The sequence below is a fragment of the Heloderma suspectum genome, chromosome 11 (assembly GCF_057233095.1).
Source record: "Heloderma suspectum isolate Gila_16-S chromosome 11, 16-S_ref, whole genome shotgun sequence".
Classification (NCBI taxonomy): domain Eukaryota; kingdom Metazoa; phylum Chordata; class Lepidosauria; order Squamata; family Helodermatidae; genus Heloderma; species Heloderma suspectum.
Genome location: NC_139468.1, coordinates 22,857,695 through 22,875,934, shown reverse-complemented (window position 1 = coordinate 22,875,934; position 18,240 = coordinate 22,857,695). Strand labels below are relative to the sequence as shown.

Below are 18,240 nucleotides of genomic sequence, written 5' to 3'. Positions count from 1 at the left end.
ACAGATGACTTCCTACAATTCGGCTTTCTTTCCTTTCCATAGTTGTCTGTTCCCTCTCGCCTACCCTTTAATCCCTCAGGAGAACAGGCCAGGCTGTCTTTCGCACCCAGTTTCTCGTCATTTCCTGCCCTCCCATTTCTCCCTCCTTTCGTAACAATCCCAAGACGTGCTTTATTACCCTTTACAGGAGTGGTGGGAAGGTACAAGGTGGATGGCCTCTCTTTCCTTCTCGTGTTCTCTTCCCTTCTTGCCTCTAGAGTCGTCCACAGCATGAAGCGGGTACAGCTATTTGTCCCAACGTAATCCTCTGGAGTCAGGAGTGAGAACTACAAAAGAAAATCCTGTAGAAACTGGAGGGGACGTTCAGTGCAGTGAAAATAACCCACCCAGTAGTTTGGAGCAATGGGAGTTATATATGCGCCCCTACAAAGATAAGAGAACTCTTATCTGTGTGTCCTATTAATTTTTCTCTGGTCAGTTGGCTCTAGAACATTAGATTTGTTCACCTGTATTTTAGTTCTTCAGGCGGCCTCCCTGAAAAAGGGGTTCAGGCATGAGGTATGTGTCTAACATTCAGTGACCTGCACTGAAGACTGATGCAAATAATTAACTAAGCTTATACATTTGCTCCTTCCTTCTTCAGTAATCCTTTAATACATCTGTCATTTCTCTGGCTGGTTTCTTGATTCCGATATATTTATTTTTTTTTAAAATTGCTTTAGTGTATTTAGCAATATGCTCCTCAAATTGTGTTTGTACTTGCCTTATTGCCATTCTGCATGTTTTACCTTTGTCCTCATTTGGGCGAGACTTCAAATTCTTAATAAAAAACAAAAAAAACACGACTTTTTGCCTTTTTATAGCTTCCTTCACCCCACTTTGTTAGCCACACAGATTCTCTTTGCCTTGTGTGTACCTTTCCTAATATGTACATTTTATCTAAGCTTCAATTGTAAGTGCTTTTAGTAACCTAAGGAACCTGAATCCCCTAACTCTCCCTTTTACCTTCCTACCGATTGATCCTCGATGTTTCCTTTTATGAAATTCAGTGTGACCAATACCGGGCATATGATGATGAAACTGCAGTTAACCAAATATGCCATAAGAAGAGCCCTGCTGGATCAGACTGAAGGCCTGTTTAGTCCAACAGGGCTAGCCAGATGCCTCTGAAAAGCCCACAAGGAAGACATGAGGGTAATAGCCCTCCCGTATTTTTGCTTCCCAGCAATTGGTACCAAGAAGCATGCTGCCTCTGAACCTGGGAGTTCCATCAGACCTATCCCTGCAAATTTGTCTAATCCTCTTTTAAAGCCATCAAAAAGTGGCCATTTCCACATCATGTGGCAGCGAACTCCGTAATCAACCATGTGCTGTGTTAAGTAGCACTTCTTCTCCATTCTGAATCTCCTGCTGACCAGCATAATTTGATGACCCAGGATCCTAGGATTATGAGAGAGGGAGAAAAGCTTCTATTTTATCTTTCCATATCATGCATAAGTTTATAAGCCTTGATCATGTTCCCTCCCCGCATGCCTTTTTTCTCTCAACAAAAAAGCTCCAAACACCAATTATTTTCCTAGGATTCACTTTATACTTAAGTATCGGTCAATTATAACCCAATATTTGACCAATTACAAATATTTCCCCTCCACTATCTGTTCGTCAAAGAGCCTACTCAAGATGAAAGAAATCTGCCTTCTGATTATGTTTCCAGCAAAAGGAACTGTTTGTTTTGCTCAAAATATATGGAAACAGACACACACAGAGGGTGTGTATGTATATGTATATATATATATGTGTATGTGTGTGTGTGTCTGTGTGTGTGTATGTGTGTGTGTGTGTGTGTGTATGTGTGTATATATATATATATATAAAGTTTTGCTCAAAATATATGGCAGATACATATACACACACACCAAACTATAAAGGTAGTTTTATATGCACTAGTAGTAATAAAGCTACAGGCCATTTTTATTACTCACTGTTGATTGCCAAGGTGGTTTTTTTTTTGTTAAATATAAATGAATAGGGCAATTTTACAATATTAGTTATAGTGATTTGTATTTGAAATTTTATGTTAACTCCTTTGGATTAATTTTTTTGTTCACATGTATTACGTTTTGTGATTTATATTGCAATGGCTGTTGGCTATAAACAATGCAATCTGACAACACCCTAATGACAAAATTGACAGACTATATAATGAAAGAGAAAAGACAGACACTTATTACAAAATGGACACATTTTATTGAATATCGTAATAGGAATCAGTTATATTGATTACAAAAACATTCTATTTTATTATGACAAAGTGAGATAAACAGAGGTTAAAAAGAGAGAAATTAAATGTGACTTTAATAGACTTTTGGAGCAACTTTTCATTTAACACTATGCTGAATATGGTAGCACTGTGGTCAGTATTCCTGAGCAATTTGATAGCACTTGTATTTCACATCTGATCCTGGTTAATACTCAGAGTTAAGCTAAGTGTTGCCTGCCCTTTAGAGTCAGTGATATGGCAATGTGTTTTAAAGTACAACATTTATTGTACCTAGCCCTATTGGGTGAATAGATATACCTAAACACATAAGTGGGTCTGCTATAATAGAACCAGCATTTTTGTTCCGATGTACAATCTTCTTCCAGGACCAAGGAATGAGGAAATTGGTTCTGCTGCTTTGGCTGGTGTCCATGATGTCACCAAGAAACTGCCCCCCTTCTCCCCAGAGCACAGGAACTAAGTTCCATTCTAGTCGTGACAGAACTCCTGCGATGCATATTAGCTACCTTGAACAATTCTGGATCATATCAACATATCAAAGAAATGCATACAATAAATAAATAAATACCATGGCCTCTTAGTTATTCGCTCTTCTCTTTACAGACGTCTTGAATTAATCACCACAGTAGATTATGCCAATGTAGATTAGTTTTCCCTCCTCCAGCTTTACAAGGTTCAGTCTCGATTTCTAAACAGTTTTTCATAAAATTCCAACTCTTTGTGGGATAACGATGGTTTTACAGTCTCCAATGATTTTTCAAAATGCTTGTGTTTCACAGTTGTAGCTTCAACATTATTCTCTTGCAATGCCAACAAAGCAGCCTTAGAGATGGGGGGAAAACGCCCACCATTAATTAAAGAACAGGAACATCATATATGTGCTATATGTATATACACACATGCAGATGCCAGTTCACTAATGTCTCTTGGTCATAATGGACTTCTTATGCCGTGTACTTTCCATCCCTGTATACCAGGTGTGTTGAACTTCAGGCCCAGGGTCTCAATTGGCCCTCTGGGTCTCAATTGGCCCTCTGGGTCTCCCTAGCTGGCCATGCCCACTATACCTGGCCCCACCCCCATTCCCCTGACCACCAATCATGGTTTTCCAACTTTTGTGCAGTCTTTTCCCCATTCTAAAAGGTTCAATTGCTTCTCCAAAGGCTTAGTCACTGGCAGTAACAGCTCAACAACACCCCTGCTATATAGAATGCACACATTTCAGAAGCCTAGCATGATCAGATCTTTTCCCTGCAATGGAAGAGACATGCAGAAGACTCATGGGTCTTCTGCCACTTCCCACAGCCTTGAAATGCCCAAGAATTATGCCAAAAGTGGTTGCATGATTCTCAGCTGGCAAAGGGGGAAATAGAATATGGTGTCGTAATCCAACTGTTGGAACAGGACTGCAGAGATCCAGGGTCAAATCCAAGCCCTGCCATGAAGCTCGCTGGGTGAACTTGGGCCAATCACACTCTCTCAGCATGTCCTACCTCACAAGGTTGCAGCGAGGAGCGGGGAAGAAATCCATGAATACCCCACTGAGCTCTTTGGAGGAAGGATAGAATCAAAATGTAGACCAGTCTAACTCATTTGTAGCTAGAAGGAGGGATTATGAAGACACCATAACCGCCTCTTAAGTATGTCTTAAAATTTGCTGGAATTATGCACCTTTTTTTGTACCAGATGTTAAATTATATAGAGAAGTAATTTAAATTATCCAGCTTAGTCCTATCTGGTGAAAACACTCAATATATGATGACTGGCAATTCTAGTTTTCATCTCTTCCTTACAAATACAAAATTAATTTCAAATTGAGATTTTACTTCTGTTTTACATTTGACTCTCAAACATATTATTTTCCACCGGAATTGGGAAAAATTAGAACATTTCAGAAAAATTTCCCACATTTGCCTTAAATCTTGTAACTCATTAATTAAAAAACAACAGCAAAGGTCTCACCTCCTTGCAGAGATTTTCAAGATCAGCTCCAGAGAACAGATTAGCTTGAGCTGCTATATCCTCCAGTGAAACATCAGAATCTATTGGAATTTTTTCTGTGCAGATTTTCAAAACAGAAAGCTTTTCCTATTGCAGAAGGCAAAACAAAGGGGCAGTTATTTGGGTTTCCAGCTTATGCCTGTAGCACTAAACCATGGTTTAGCATTACGTGCGAACATTGACAGTACTACATGCACTCAGGCATAATGACCAACCCATGGTTTGTAAAGCCAACCTATGGTTGATGTTGTGTCTGAACCTAAGCTAGTTTGCAAACCGTGGGTTGTCCTGGTGCTGCAAAACCAGGATCTCAAGCCATGGTTTGTAAGCTATAGTTTGTGCTAATTACTCTGCCTCAAAAGGTTGCTGCACCATTGAGACAGGACTGACCTTATGAAGCTGAGTTCTAGCAGATGGAAAACAAAAGCAGACATGCAGCTCCACGTTATGGTTTGTCTGCTGCATGTCAGGAAGTTCAAATCATGGTGTGGGTCCTTAATACTGTTATTACAAACCATGGTTGGTGTGATGTCTGAGATAAGCCACACTATTGTAACAGAATGTTTCTTGCTAAAAATTGAATGCTCGGATTTACCAATTTCTTTGGTTTAAAGTTCACAAATGGATTTATGACATACCTTCTGATCAGGTGGTGGAACATAGATGACCTTGTCTAACCGCCCAGGACGCAACAAGGCATCATCCAACATGTCCGGTCTATTTGTTGCAGCGACAACAACGACTTCTTTATTAAAAACCTCCTGAAGTTCCAACTAGTAATTTGACAGAAATTAAACAGTTAAACAATAATCACTCATGAATTCAATTTATATCCTGCCTTTTCCCAAAACGTTGTAGGTGGCTTTAGAATACTCCACCAACATGCTTTACACATAAAGTAAACTAAAAAAAAGAATTAATCACAAAACTGTTTATTTAGCTCCACTGACAGAACTATACCATATTACAAGAAAGGAATTCATGAATGTATCCAGAATTCTTCAGAAATAAAACCCAGATGGAGATAATCACTGTTGTAATATACAGATTACAGAATTTAGAGCATTTATATCATAATAGGAGGCAAAGCAAGCAAATGTACCTAAAGCCATGATTTTGCAAAGATTCCTCCATGTATTGCTATATTTTACCTAATACAAGTAGGCAACTTGTGGTCCTCCAGATGTTTTGGCCTACAACTCCTATCAGCCCTAACCAGCATAACCAATGCTGAGGGATGATGGGAGTTGTAGGCCAAACATCTGCAGTCACAAGTTGCCCATCTCTGATCTAACAGATCTCATTTTGCCAGTCCTGGTATTTATTGAATGGGACTGGAAAATACACTCAAGAAGAATAAAGCATACAGAAAAGCAAACAATTCATCAGTTTTCAAAACAAAAAAAGCTGTTTAGTATCAAAACTATTACTTTAGTAGGAGATAAACATCTCCTACCTACACTGGAACAATAAAGCTACAAGTAGTGAAGTACTAATAGCGGAGTACCCTGTATGTGGAACAGGGCTACCATACAGGACGTGCGCGCACACATGTGCGCAGGCTGCTTCAAAAGGCCTGCAGGAACAGCCCTGTCCACCTAGGCCCTCTACAGACATGATTACCACTAACCAGAGCTTTCCACCTTAACTTAACCATGGTTACCACTAACCAGAGCTTTCCACCTTAACTCTGGTTAAGTTCCTAAAGTGAAACCATGGTTTACCTTGTTGAACTAAGCCATGTCTCCAGGGGCATGTATAGGGTATAGCCAGCAAGACTTCCATACTATCTTAGAAGGAGAGTGGTGGGAACACTGCCTTAACCCCAGTGGACCAATGTAACACTGAGCCATGGTTAACATGAACGTTGATTTGCAAATCTTTTTCAAACCATGGCTTCACAGCCTGATTTGCAGCCAATTTGTAATCCAGGTCTAGGTATTCAGAGGAAAAACAAAACCATGATTGCACAATATGTCTGTGTCAGATGAATGCTTGCCATACTAAAGAAACTGTGGTAGCTGTTGTGGTGTACGATTCTGTGCTTATTGCACAAATAATTCAGAATCGATACCTCTTTATCACTTTCAGTTTGTTCTCGGCTATCACCTTCCAGCTCTGCTTTATTTCCTCTTCTCTCAGTTAATTTAAGTCCAACACCATCCAATTCATTGAGAAGGACAGAAAGAACTCTCTCCTGGACACTGTGCCCAGTTTTACTGACTGATCGAGATCCTAAGATAGCATCAATTTCATCTAGGAATACTATTGCTGGAGTATTTGCTCTTGCTTGACGAAATACCTTGAAGAGGAAAAAATAAGAGAACAATCATGTACATAATGTATGTCAAACGCAAAGAAACAAACAAAACCTTTCTGTACGTTTTGTCCGGCATTTTTGAAGTCAAAATAATTTTCAAAATTCAGATGAAGACTAATAATCTTTGCACTTAATGAAACCACATTTTAGCAACATCAACTCTGCCACTTTAAGAGGTGCATAGAAAATCTTGAAAATGTTTCAATAACACAATTTACCACTTCAAAACAAAACAAATGACCACCAGTAGTGCATGTTTATAAACAGATTTAAAAAAGTAAAAATTTCAAAATGTAAACATTTACAATCTATACAGTTAAAAATTTCTACACACACACACACACACAAATATATATATAAAAAAACACAGATTTTAAAATGTGAAATGTTCCAGTATAAAAAACAGCTTCAGTCACAAAGAAGAGTATCCTAAAATACCAGCTTTTAAGTGGATTGTAACACACTCTTATTTGTGACTGAAGCAGGTATTTTACACTGAAACAATATTTGCAGAAATTTATAAATTTTAAAATCTATAAATTTATAAAGTGGATGTGCTACTAGTGTTCATCTGAACTGTTCATTTGTGTTCTAGTGTTCATTTGAATTGAACTAGTGTTCATTTGTTTTGTTCTTTAGTGCTGTATTATCTGCATTGCATCACCTGCATATCAGTTGATTGTCAATTTAGCATCAAGTCACAAGGTAGTTTAATTTAGTGTGCCTTGACTGAGGTTACAATGCTTAGAGAGTGAGGCTATAGCTTTAAAAAATGAAAGCATAGGCATGGTCATTTAGACACCGGCTGCATTTGCCCATAACTATAAGCCAGGATTCTTGGCTTACTGTGACTGAGCAGTGTGCTGGTACATGCAGCACGTTCACTTGCTCTTTGTGTAGACAGGTAAAACTAACCAGGAAGGGTTAGCTTATTGTGATGCACAAACTGGAATCCTCGTTAGCTGCTTCTAAACAAGCTAGTTTATGATCTTATGATTCATGCTAGTTTATGATCTTGGCTTGTTTGCGAGCAACAAACCAGGTTCAGATGTCACAATAAGCTATCCCATCTTGGTTAGCTTTATTCACTCACATGGAAGGAGAAGCAAATAGACTGCATGCACCAGCAAACGGTTCATTCACAGCCAGGATAAGCCAGGAAGCCTGGCTTATATTATGTGTGAATGTGCTTGCCAGTTCAGTTCCAGTGATGTTAGTCTAATTAACCTGGTTTTATTAGACCAAGAATGAGTCTTGTGCTTGAGTGTTCTCTCCTTCCTTCTCTTGTGTGCCAAACTTGAAAACCTCTGGGGGTTATTAAACCAGTTTCCTGTTATATTCAAACCGAGAAACTGTGTTTTAATCTCAGACTACAAATCAGGATATGAAACCAGGAATTGACTATGAGTTATTAGACTGAGATTGTTATGTCTGAACCAGCCCAATGGTTAATGTGTTCCCTTTCCACTCCACTGACTATGGATTATGAGGATGAAAACCAAACCTGAGACAAAATCTTCTCCGAATCTCCAACATAAGGCGAGAAAAGGTCAGCACCGCTCACAGACAGAAAAGAACAGTGGCAGCTTGTGGCCGCTGCTTTTACAAGTGTTGTTTTGGCACAACCCGATGGACCATACAAAAGGATTCCCTTTGGACGGGCCAGCCCCATCCTAACAAAAGCCTCTGGGAATTTTATAGGCCATTCAATGCTCTGCAAATACAAAAGGAACATTAACTTCCATAAATTCCTCATGTGATTCAATCATATAAATCAACACACCTTCAGGTCATCATACTGTTACACATGCCCATGATCCAGAGAGTAACCACCTCCTGCTAAACATTTCTGTCTTTCCTTTAAGGATTAAACAACTCACTCACCAAATTTACAAACTGCTTTGTAAGTGTGGGGGAGTGAGGGAGGGGGAAACACAACTTAATCTGTTTTTCCCCAGGTTGCATGGGGAGCAACTAAAGCCACTGAACATCGTATATTCAGACAAGTAAATACTTCTTAGTGCTACTGCATATCAATAAAAATGTTTTTCCTTACATTTTTGAGCTAATAACTGTGTTTGCATTGCTACGTCTACCTGTGTAGCCTTGTACTCCTTATCACATCATTAGTAGGATTACCCCAATATTTTTACAGGGAGAGGAGGCGGGGGGGGGGGGGGGACAAGAAAACCTCACCAATACAGCCATATGTCAAACCTACAAGCTGAATTTTAAATTCTCCCAACAGGAAATGGGGAAAGTTTACTTCTCCATTGCCACTTGTGAGAGTCTACAATGCAGCTTGGAGGTTTAGTGGGGGAAGTTCAAGAGAATTCAATCAAATTACTCCAGGTAATGTGAGTAATTTTAATCTAGTGCAGGCACAAGCTTTGGGTTTCTACCCAAGATCGTTAAGGATATTGTATGAATTCAGTGAACTGTGGTTTGTTCAAACCAAAGTTAATTAAAAACCACCAGGTTCAAAGTGTGGTTTCAGATGCTAGTTTGTTATCCAACTTTGTCTTGAACAGACCACAGTGCCCCAAGTTCAGATAATGCATAACTATGGTTTGTTCTAAAGTGAAAGCAGAAGCTTTCACGCTTCTCTTGCACACAAAGGAGGAGGAGAAGAGGAGAAGGGAAATGTGCTAGCCACAGAATTGCCACAGCTCATTTGCAATTACCTAAACCATGGTTTAGGTGGTCATCTGAATTAAGCACGTTATCTTTTCTTGCAGGTTAACCTTTCTCACAGGGCTAACGTTGGACAGCACCATGAACTTTAGTCTTGAGTTCCTTGGGAGAAGAGGTCTACAAATGTGATAAATAAGTAATAATTTCATCCTTTTAGACTAATGGGAGCAGTTTCCCTTTAAGACTCTGCTCTGTCACACTACCTGTTTTAACTTTAATTTCGCATCTTCAAGTCCACCAATCTGGTCCCACATGACAGGCTTGAAATCCATCAGCCCAAGTCCACTTCGAAAAGAGGATGGTTGAATCTTTTTCAAAGCTTCGTAGAAGTCAGACATATGAACGGTGTTAACTGAATCCTGAAGAAATGAATATACAACTAGAAAAGTTTTGTTTGCTTTTATTGCCAGAATCCTGAAGTCACTGAGCCGGTTTGCACAACACACTGGGCTCATCGTGGGTTGTTTAACTCACAATGAGCTGCGGCACATGCCAGGCATGTGTGGCTGTCATTAAGAATATACCACCCCTGATGGGGTTGCATCGTGTCATCCGAACCCAGCCATTCTGGGTTAATTGAGGGTTAAACAACCCTTGCATAACCCATGGTTTGTAGTAAGGTTATGCAACGGTTGTTTAACCGTTAGGTACAAGGGACATGCTGCAACCCCACGCGGGGTTGCATATTCATTATGGTAGCTACATGCAGCTGGCGCACCCTGTGGCTTATTGTGGATTATACAACCCACGGTGAGCCCAGCATGTCATGCAAACCAGGTCACTTAGTTGTGGGCATCCCTATCAATGAATAGTCAGTTCATATACACCTGGGTCCTCAAGTTATTAAGTCTTACATTCTGATTCTTCAGAGATGTGTAGCTCTGCTAGTATATACAGAAGCTTGTGATAAGATAGCTACAGAAGCCTCTTAGATAAAGGAATTGAGGTGTCTTTATCCTGATATGCTGCCTATTAATGATTACTAGAAAAATGCCCATTATTGTCAGTGGAAGGTGATGGTTGTGGAAGGGTTTACTATCACAGAGAACTGGGGGAGAGAAGGGTGCACTGTGTTTCTGTGGGCATAAAGATGTGCTATACTGCCCTCCTCCCCCAGTGAAATCCCTGTCAGAGAACGCTGGGACAGTGTTACCTTGGATCAGGTTTTCTCCCTATTGCAAAGGTAAACTTTAGTGCACCCATTCACGGATAGGGCAGAAAACAAAAGACAGTAAAGAAGGGGCTAAACCTGTCCCTAGTTTATCAATCTCTAGAGCAGATTTCCCTGTACTCTCCAAATAGCCTTAAGAATTTGGGACTGTTTACTTTTCCCCAGATTAAGTGTGAGCCATTAACTTCCATGGAACCATATAAATGGGCTGCCGCAAACAGCACAGCACACAGGATAAAGCTGCCCAGCCTTTAACACAAAGCGGAAAAATCCGGCGGGGGGGGGGGGGACAAGACTTGGGGGTGGAGTGTGAAATGGATTCTTACCGAACAGCTACGAAACACAGCCTGCATCGCAGCCTCCCTGCAGAGTGCCGTGAGGTCAGCCCCGACATAGCCGGTTGTTATTTCCGCAAGTTCAAGCAAATTAACATCATTTGACACAGGCATGTTATGAGTGATCAGCTGCAAAATAGACCTCCTCTGCTTAAGGGTTGGTGTTCCAATGATGACCTAAAACAAGGAAACAAAGAATGGAAACTAATATGAAGGCTCTGCAAACTGGCTACCACTGCCTTAGGTGGCTTTAAAAAGGAGAATTGACAAATTCATGGAGGATATAGCTATCAATGGCTACTAGTCATATACTACCTCCAGGATCAGATGCAGCATGCCTCTGAATTCCATAGGAGCATAGGAAGCTGCCTTATACTGACTCAGACCATTGGTCCATCGAAGCTCAGTGTTGCCAACACTGACTGGAAGCTCTCCAGGGTTTCAGGCAGGAGTTTACCCGGAGACATTGGGGACTGAACCTGGGACGTTCTGCATACAAACCAGGTGCTTTACCATCGTGACTCGCAAGCAACCCCCCCCCCCCCAAACTGGACTTCTGAGCAGGGGTGAAGTAGCAAGGAATTATCGCACAAGAACTACAGTTCCATGGTCTGCAAAGGCATGGGCCTTTGAGGAAAGCCACGACACTACCGAAACCGAAGACGCGACACTACTGAAAGCAACAGCAGGTGTCCCAAGTCTTCTGGTAAATAGTCTTCTCCGCTCTCCCCAACCAAAACTGAAGCAACCAAGCACAGTGAAGACATAACAAATGAAGGGAAAAAAATTAAATCACCTCACGGTCAATTCTGCCTGGCCTCCTCAGCGCAGGATCAAGGGCATCGGGCCTGTTTGTCGCTGCTACAATCATCATGTCATTTCCTCCACCAACGCCATCTATAAGAGTTAGCAACTGAGCCACCAGACGATTTTCAGGAGCATTACTTGAACTTCCCCGTTTAGGGCACAATGAATCGATCTCGTCGATAAAGAGAACCGTTGGGCCTTCACTGGATACCTCTCTTGCTTCTTCAAACACGCGTCGCAGGTTTTCCTCGCTTTCACCAGGTCGTGAACCATAGATAACAGGGCCGTTGATGCAAAGCAGGCAGGCACCAACTTCCCTGGTGACTGCTTTTACCAGAAGGGTCTTACCCACACCAGGAGGCCCCACCAAAAGCACTCCTCTGGGGACAGAAAGGCCTAGCTTCTGGAAGGTTTTCGGAAAGCGTAATGGCAAGTCAATCATCTCTTTTAAGGAGCTGCTGATGCTGTCCATTCCTGCCACCATGGTGTTTGCACTGTCCTCCGTCAAACGATTATACCAGTCTAGCGTAACCGCCTCTTTAATGGTTACGTTGGTTTTGAGGGTGACCAAGCCAGCTTCTTCTGTAGTGGCAGGCTCCGTGGACAGTATTTCAACACATGCCACTGGATTGCCCAGAACTGGGCCAAACGAGACAACGTGATGAAGGGAGACGCATGCGTTTCTCAGAAGCTCTTTGACCACTTCCTGCAGCATGACGGCTGGAGTGGATTTTTTCAAGGCGCGGTTTTTAAAGACAACTTTGACTGTCACTCTTCTTAGCCTGTGACAGGCCAGGAGCTTCAAGCAACTGATGCTCACAGTGAGATTTCTCAGCTGGCTCTCCTTTAAGCTCCGAGTTCTGCATTTGAGGTCAAGCTGCAAGTAGCCATCAGCCAAATCTTGCCTAGGCCAAGCTGTACACAAACAGCAGCTGGCTGGTAGGGTGATCCTAACAGGAGAGCCCAGCGTGGCCCCCAAGGAGGAAAAAGCAGCAGGCCCTAGTCTGCACCTCTGTGTGCCTTCGTCTTTGGGATCCTGTGGCAGCAGCTTTAATAAAGCCATCTTCACAGCCAGTCCCAGAGGCACGAATAACACACGTGGACGTTTTTCTGAGTAGCTTAAAACAAAACAACAACAAAAGAAAGACATTTTATTCCATTTAAAATGGTTCTTAGGCCGCCTTTATGGGCAGAGCCTTCTCAATGCGGCATACAGGATGAAAAACAATGCAAAACTGCACAAGTACAAAAAGGCAATCAATATACAATAAAACACTACAACAGATAAGAGCAAAAACCTGCAGCCCAGGTTATAAAAAGGCCAGCAAAATCAAATGGGCCTTCAGAGCCTCCCTGAAGACCAGCAAAGAAGGGTGGCCATCACTGAAAAGGCCTTCTCCCTTCTACTCACCAGCCTAACCACCCTTGGTGGCAGGCAAGTGAGAAGGCCCTCCGTTGATGACCTCAGAGCGTGGGCAGGCTAGTATGGGAGAAAGCAGTCCTTTTAGTAATTTGGGCTCAAACCTTTTCACCTAGGCCCCTTTAAGAGAGATCTAAGGCTATTTCACACAGATTAGATTTTCCCCAATCAATTACAGGTATGCACCAGTGTTTCCCCTTCATGGATGACTGCCTTGTTGTGGTGAAGGGGCTTGCGTAACTCAGTGAAGCCATAAGCTATGCCGTGCAGGGCCACCCAAGATGGACAGGTCATGGCAGAGAGTTCTGACAAAATGTGGTCCACTGGAGAAGGAAATGGCAACCCACTCCAGTAGTCTTGCCAAGAAAACCCCATGGAACGTATCACAAGGCTAAAAGATATGACATCAGAAGATGAGCCCCTCAGGTCGGAAGGTGTCCAATATACTACTGGGGAAGAGCAGAGGGTATTTCCAAGCAGCGCCAGAAAGAGTGAAGCGGCTGGGCCAAACCCGAAAGGACACTCAGCTGTGGATGTGTCTGGTGGTGAAAAGAAAATTCGATGCTGTAAAGAATAATATTGTTTAGGAACCTGGAATGTCAGATCAATGAATCAAGGTAAGCTGGAGGTGGTCAAACATGAGATGGCAAGACTGAACATCGACATCTTCGGAATCAGCGAACTAAAATGGACAGGCATGGGCGAATTTAATTCAGGTGACCATTATATCTACTACTGTGGGCAAGAATCCCTTAGAAGAAATGGAGTAGCACTCCTAGTCAACAAAAGGGTGGGAAAAGCAGTACTGGGGTACAATCTCAAAAATGATAGAATGATCTCAGTACGAATCCAAGGCAAACCATTCAACATCACAGTAATTCAAGTCTATGCCCCAACCGCTGATGCCAAAGAAGCTGAGGTTGATCGGTTCTATGAAGACCTACAACACCTTCTAGAACTAACACCAAAAAAAGATGTCCTCTTCATCATAGGGGATTGGAATGCTAAAGTAGGAAGTCAAGAAATCACCAGGATAACAGGCAGGCATGGCCTTGGTGTACAAAATGAAGCAGGACAAAAGCTAATAGAGTTTTGCCAAGAGAACACGCTGATCATAGCAAACACTCTTTTCCAACAGCACAAGAGGCGGGCGACTCTACACATGGACATCACCAGATGGTCAATATCGAAATCAGATTGATTATGTCCTTTGCAGCCAAAGATGGAGAAGCTCTATACAGTCAGTCAAAACAAGACCTGGAGCTGACTGTGGCTCAGATCATGAGCTTCTTGTCGCAAAATTTCGGCTTAAATTGAAGAACGTAGAGAAAACCACTAAACCGTTCAGGTATGACCTAAATCATATCCCTTATGAATATACAGTGGAGGTGAGGAATAGATTTCAGGGATTAGACCTGATAGACAGAGTGCCTGAGGAACTATGGACGGAGGTCCGTAACATTGTTCAGGAGGCAGCAACGAAATCCATCCCAAAGAAAAAGAAATGCAAGAAAGCAAAGTGGCTGTCTGATGAGGCTTTACAGGTAGCTGACGAAAGAAGGGAAGCGAAAGCAAGGGAGAAAGGGGCAGATATATCCAACTGAATGCAGAGTTCCAGAGAATAGCAAGGAGAAACAAGAAGGCCTTCTTAAATGAACAATGCAAAAAAATCGAGGAAAACAACAGAATGGGAAAGACTAGAGATCTCTTCAAGAAAATCAGAGATCTCAAGGGAATGTTTTGTGCAAAGACGGGCATGATAAAGGACAAAGAAGGCAGGGACCTCACAGAAGCAGATAAGATTAAGAAGAGGTGGAAAGAATACACAGAAGAACTATACAGGAAAGATCTTAATGTCCCTGATAGCCATGATAGTGCGGTCACTGAACTTGAGCCGGACATCCTAGAGAGTGAAGTCAAGTGGGCCTTAGGGAGCATTAGTAACAACAAAGCTAGCGGTGATGACAGTATTCCAGCTGAGCTATTTAAGATCCTAAAAGATGATGCTGTTAAAGTGTTGCACTCAATATGCCAACAAATTTGGAACACTCAACAGTGGCCGCAAGACTGGAAAAGGTCAGGTTACATTCCAATTCCAAAGAAAGGCAATGCCAAAGAATGTTCAAACTACTGAACAATTGCGCTCATTTCACATGCCAGCAAGGTGATGCTCAAAATCCTACAAGCTAGGCTTCAGCAGTATGTGAACCGAGAACTACCAGAAGTACAAGCTGGGTTCCGAAGAGGCAGAGGAACTAGAGATCAAATCGCCAACATTCGCTGGATCATGGAGAAAGCAAGAGAATTCCAGAAAAACGTCTATTTCTGCTTCACTGACTACGCTAAAGCCTTTGATTGTGTGGATAACAATGAACTGTGGCAAATTCTTAAAGTGATGGGAGTACCAGACCACCTTACCTGTCTCCTGAGAAACCTGTACGAGGGTCAAGAAGCAACAGTAAGAACCAGACACGGAACAACCGATTGTTTCAAAATTGGGAAAGGAGTACGACAAGGCTGCATATTGTCACCCTGCTTATTTAACTTATATGCAGAGTACATCATGAGAAACGCCGGGTTGGATGAATCACAGGTCGGAATTAAGATTGCCGGGAGAATTATCAACAACCTCCGATATGCAGACGATACCACCCTAATGGCAGAAAGCGAAGAGGATCTAAAGAGCCTCTTGTTGAGGGTGAAAGAGGAGAGGGCAAAAGCTGGTTTGAAACTCAACATTAAAAAAACTAAGATCATGGCATCTGGCCCCATCACTTCCTGGCATATAGAAGGGGAAGAAATGGAAGCTGTGACAGATTTTATTTTCCTGGGCTCCAAGATCACTGCAGATGGTGACTGTAGCCATGAAATTAAAATACGCTTGCTCCTTGGGAGGAAAGCTATGGCAAACCTAGACAGCATAGTAAGAAGAAGAGACATCACCTTACCGACAAAGGTCCGTATAATCAAAGCTATGGTTTTCCCAGTAGCAACGTATGGCTGTGAGAGCTGGACTGTAAGGAAGGCTGAGCGCCGAAGAACTGATGCTTTCAAACCGTGGTGCTGGAGAAGACTCTTACGAGTCCCCTGGACTGCAAGGAGGTCAAATCAGTCAATCCTAAAGGAAATCAACCCTGAGTGCTCATTGGAAGGACAGATACTGAAGCTGAAGCTCCAATATTTTGGTCACCTAATGCGAAAACTCCCTGGAAAAGACCCTGATGCTGGGAAAGACTGAAGGCAAAAGGAGAAGGGGACGGCAGAAGATGAGATGGCTAGATAGCATCACCGATGCAATGAAGATGAACTTCAGCACACTCTGGGAGGGAGCGCAGGACAGGAAGGCCTGGCGTGCTATGGTCCATGGGGTCACGAAGAGTCAGACACGGCTGAACGACTGAACAACAACAACAACAACAGAGTGGCTGGGTGACCAGACAGATGGGCAAGTAATAAATTTAATAAATAAATAAAACCGAGTCCAGCATTCTGTTCACACAGTAGCTAACCAGCTGCGCACTGGAAACCCACAGGCAGGACATGAGTGCAACAGCACCCCCTTGCCCATGTTCCCCAGCAACTGGTGTACATGGGCATACTGTCTCTGATACTGGAGGGAGCATACAGGCATCAGGACTAGCCAGACTGACTTCTCCAGGGATCTGACTAACCCCCTTTTAAAGCCATCCACATTGCTGGCCATCACGACGTCTTGTGGAAGCGAATTCCACAGCTGAACTATGCGCTGTGTGAAGAAGTCCTTTCTTGTATCTGTCCTGAATCTTCCCCGCAATCAGCTTCACGGGGTGACCCCACTGGGTTCTAGTACTATGAGAGAGGGAGAGAAATGCCTCCCTATGCACTTTCCCTGCACCAGGCATAATTTGGCACACCTCTATCCTGTCTCCCCTCGCCCGCCTTTTTTCCAGGCTAAACAATCCTACGCAGGCTGCCCATACACATATCAAACAGCCACACCATTCCCCAGTTTTACTTCTGACAGTATTACCAGTAAGCGCCTCCCTCCCCTTCCAGTGTGCCCCAACCCTGTTCATCAGTGCCTCTCAAACTCTACTCAGACTTACCCAACCGTGCAATCCTAGTCGTGCCTACTCAGAAGTAAGTCCTATTGAGTCGAACACGGCTTACCCCAGGGTAAATGGGTGCAGGCTCGCAGCCTAAAAAAATCCCACCATGCAGCAGCACCTTGGCGAGGAGGGGAAGGTAAACTACCTTCTTCTCTTGCAGGAAGGGAGAGAAGCAGCGGGGGAGGAGCCGGGCTCGGCTGAAGAGCAATGCAGTAATTGGTGGGCAGCTCTGCCAATCAGCCGAAAAAAAAAGAAAAGATGCTTGGACGGATCCTACGATGGAGTGGCTTTTCCTCTGGTCCAATCGGAAGCGGGAGTAGGCGGGAGGGGGGAAAAAATACAGTCAAGAGTCAATCAGCCTGGAGGGGACGGATAAGGAAAGTCCAGGCTTTTGATTGGACGTCGTCCTGAGATGGGTGGAGCATAGTAGCAAAAGAGAGAGGGAGAGGAACTGAAAAGCTGTTCCTGAGCCGCGTGGTGGAGTTCGTGTGTTCTGTCAATAAGGAGAGCGAGGCGTCAACGAAACACGTTTATTTACTAGGGAGAAAATCCCATTGGACTTAATGGGACTTACTTCTGAGTAATCCTGTCTAGGATTGTGCTGTACCTGAATTAACTTTTTTTGTATAAAGAATAGTACTTATTGTTGTTATTATTCCTTCCTGCTTCACTTTTAGATGGCAGTCGCTGGGGCTGGGTAAGATGCGGATCCATGGAATCAAAAAGGGATCCTCATGATTTCGTATGATTTTTAAAGGGGAGACCAACAACACCACCATGCAATCAAAGGGCGCATCCGCCTCCATGGACTGAATCAGAAAAACCACGGATCTGCCGCTCTGGGCACAGCCACGGTGCAAAAACAGGGATCCCCAGGGATCCTCATGATTTTTACAAGAAACAGACCCCCAAACACCATCATATCACAGAGCAGATCTGCTTCAACAGACTGAACCAGGAAAATCATGGATCTGCCACTTGTGGGCACAGCCACAGTGCAAAAACAGGGATCCTTGGCAGGGAGCCTCTTGATTTCATACGTTTTTTACGGAGCAAATCCCGCAAACCACAATCAAATCACAGAGCACATCTTCCTCCATGGACTGAACCAGAAAATCACGGA

At 42.9% G+C, this 18,240-nt stretch overlaps 1 protein-coding gene across 2 annotated transcripts; it reads right to left on the bottom strand.

The window, feature by feature from the left end:
- Positions 1 to 2,158: 2,158 nt before the first annotated feature.
- On the bottom strand, positions 2,159 to 17,284 carry AFG2B (AAA ATPase AFG2B). Of its 2 annotated transcripts, none has more exons than XM_084817154.1 (9): positions 17,115 to 17,284; positions 11,599 to 12,727; positions 10,794 to 10,979; positions 9,500 to 9,655; positions 8,107 to 8,316; positions 6,357 to 6,584; positions 4,921 to 5,055; positions 4,244 to 4,369; positions 2,159 to 3,103 (listed from the first exon to the last, which is right to left on the bottom strand). In XM_084817154.1, exons 2-9 carry the CDS (start codon positions 12,670 to 12,672, stop codon positions 2,957 to 2,959), a joined length of 2,262 nt encoding a protein of 753 aa, XP_084673280.1. In that variant the 5' UTR covers positions 12,673 to 12,727; positions 17,115 to 17,284; the 3' UTR covers positions 2,159 to 2,956. The 2 variants fall into 2 exon arrangements, with proteins under 2 accessions (XP_084673280.1, XP_084673281.1); XM_084817155.1 differs by having other exon boundaries at positions 17,179 to 17,284.
- Positions 17,285 to 18,240: the final 956 nt, after the last annotated feature.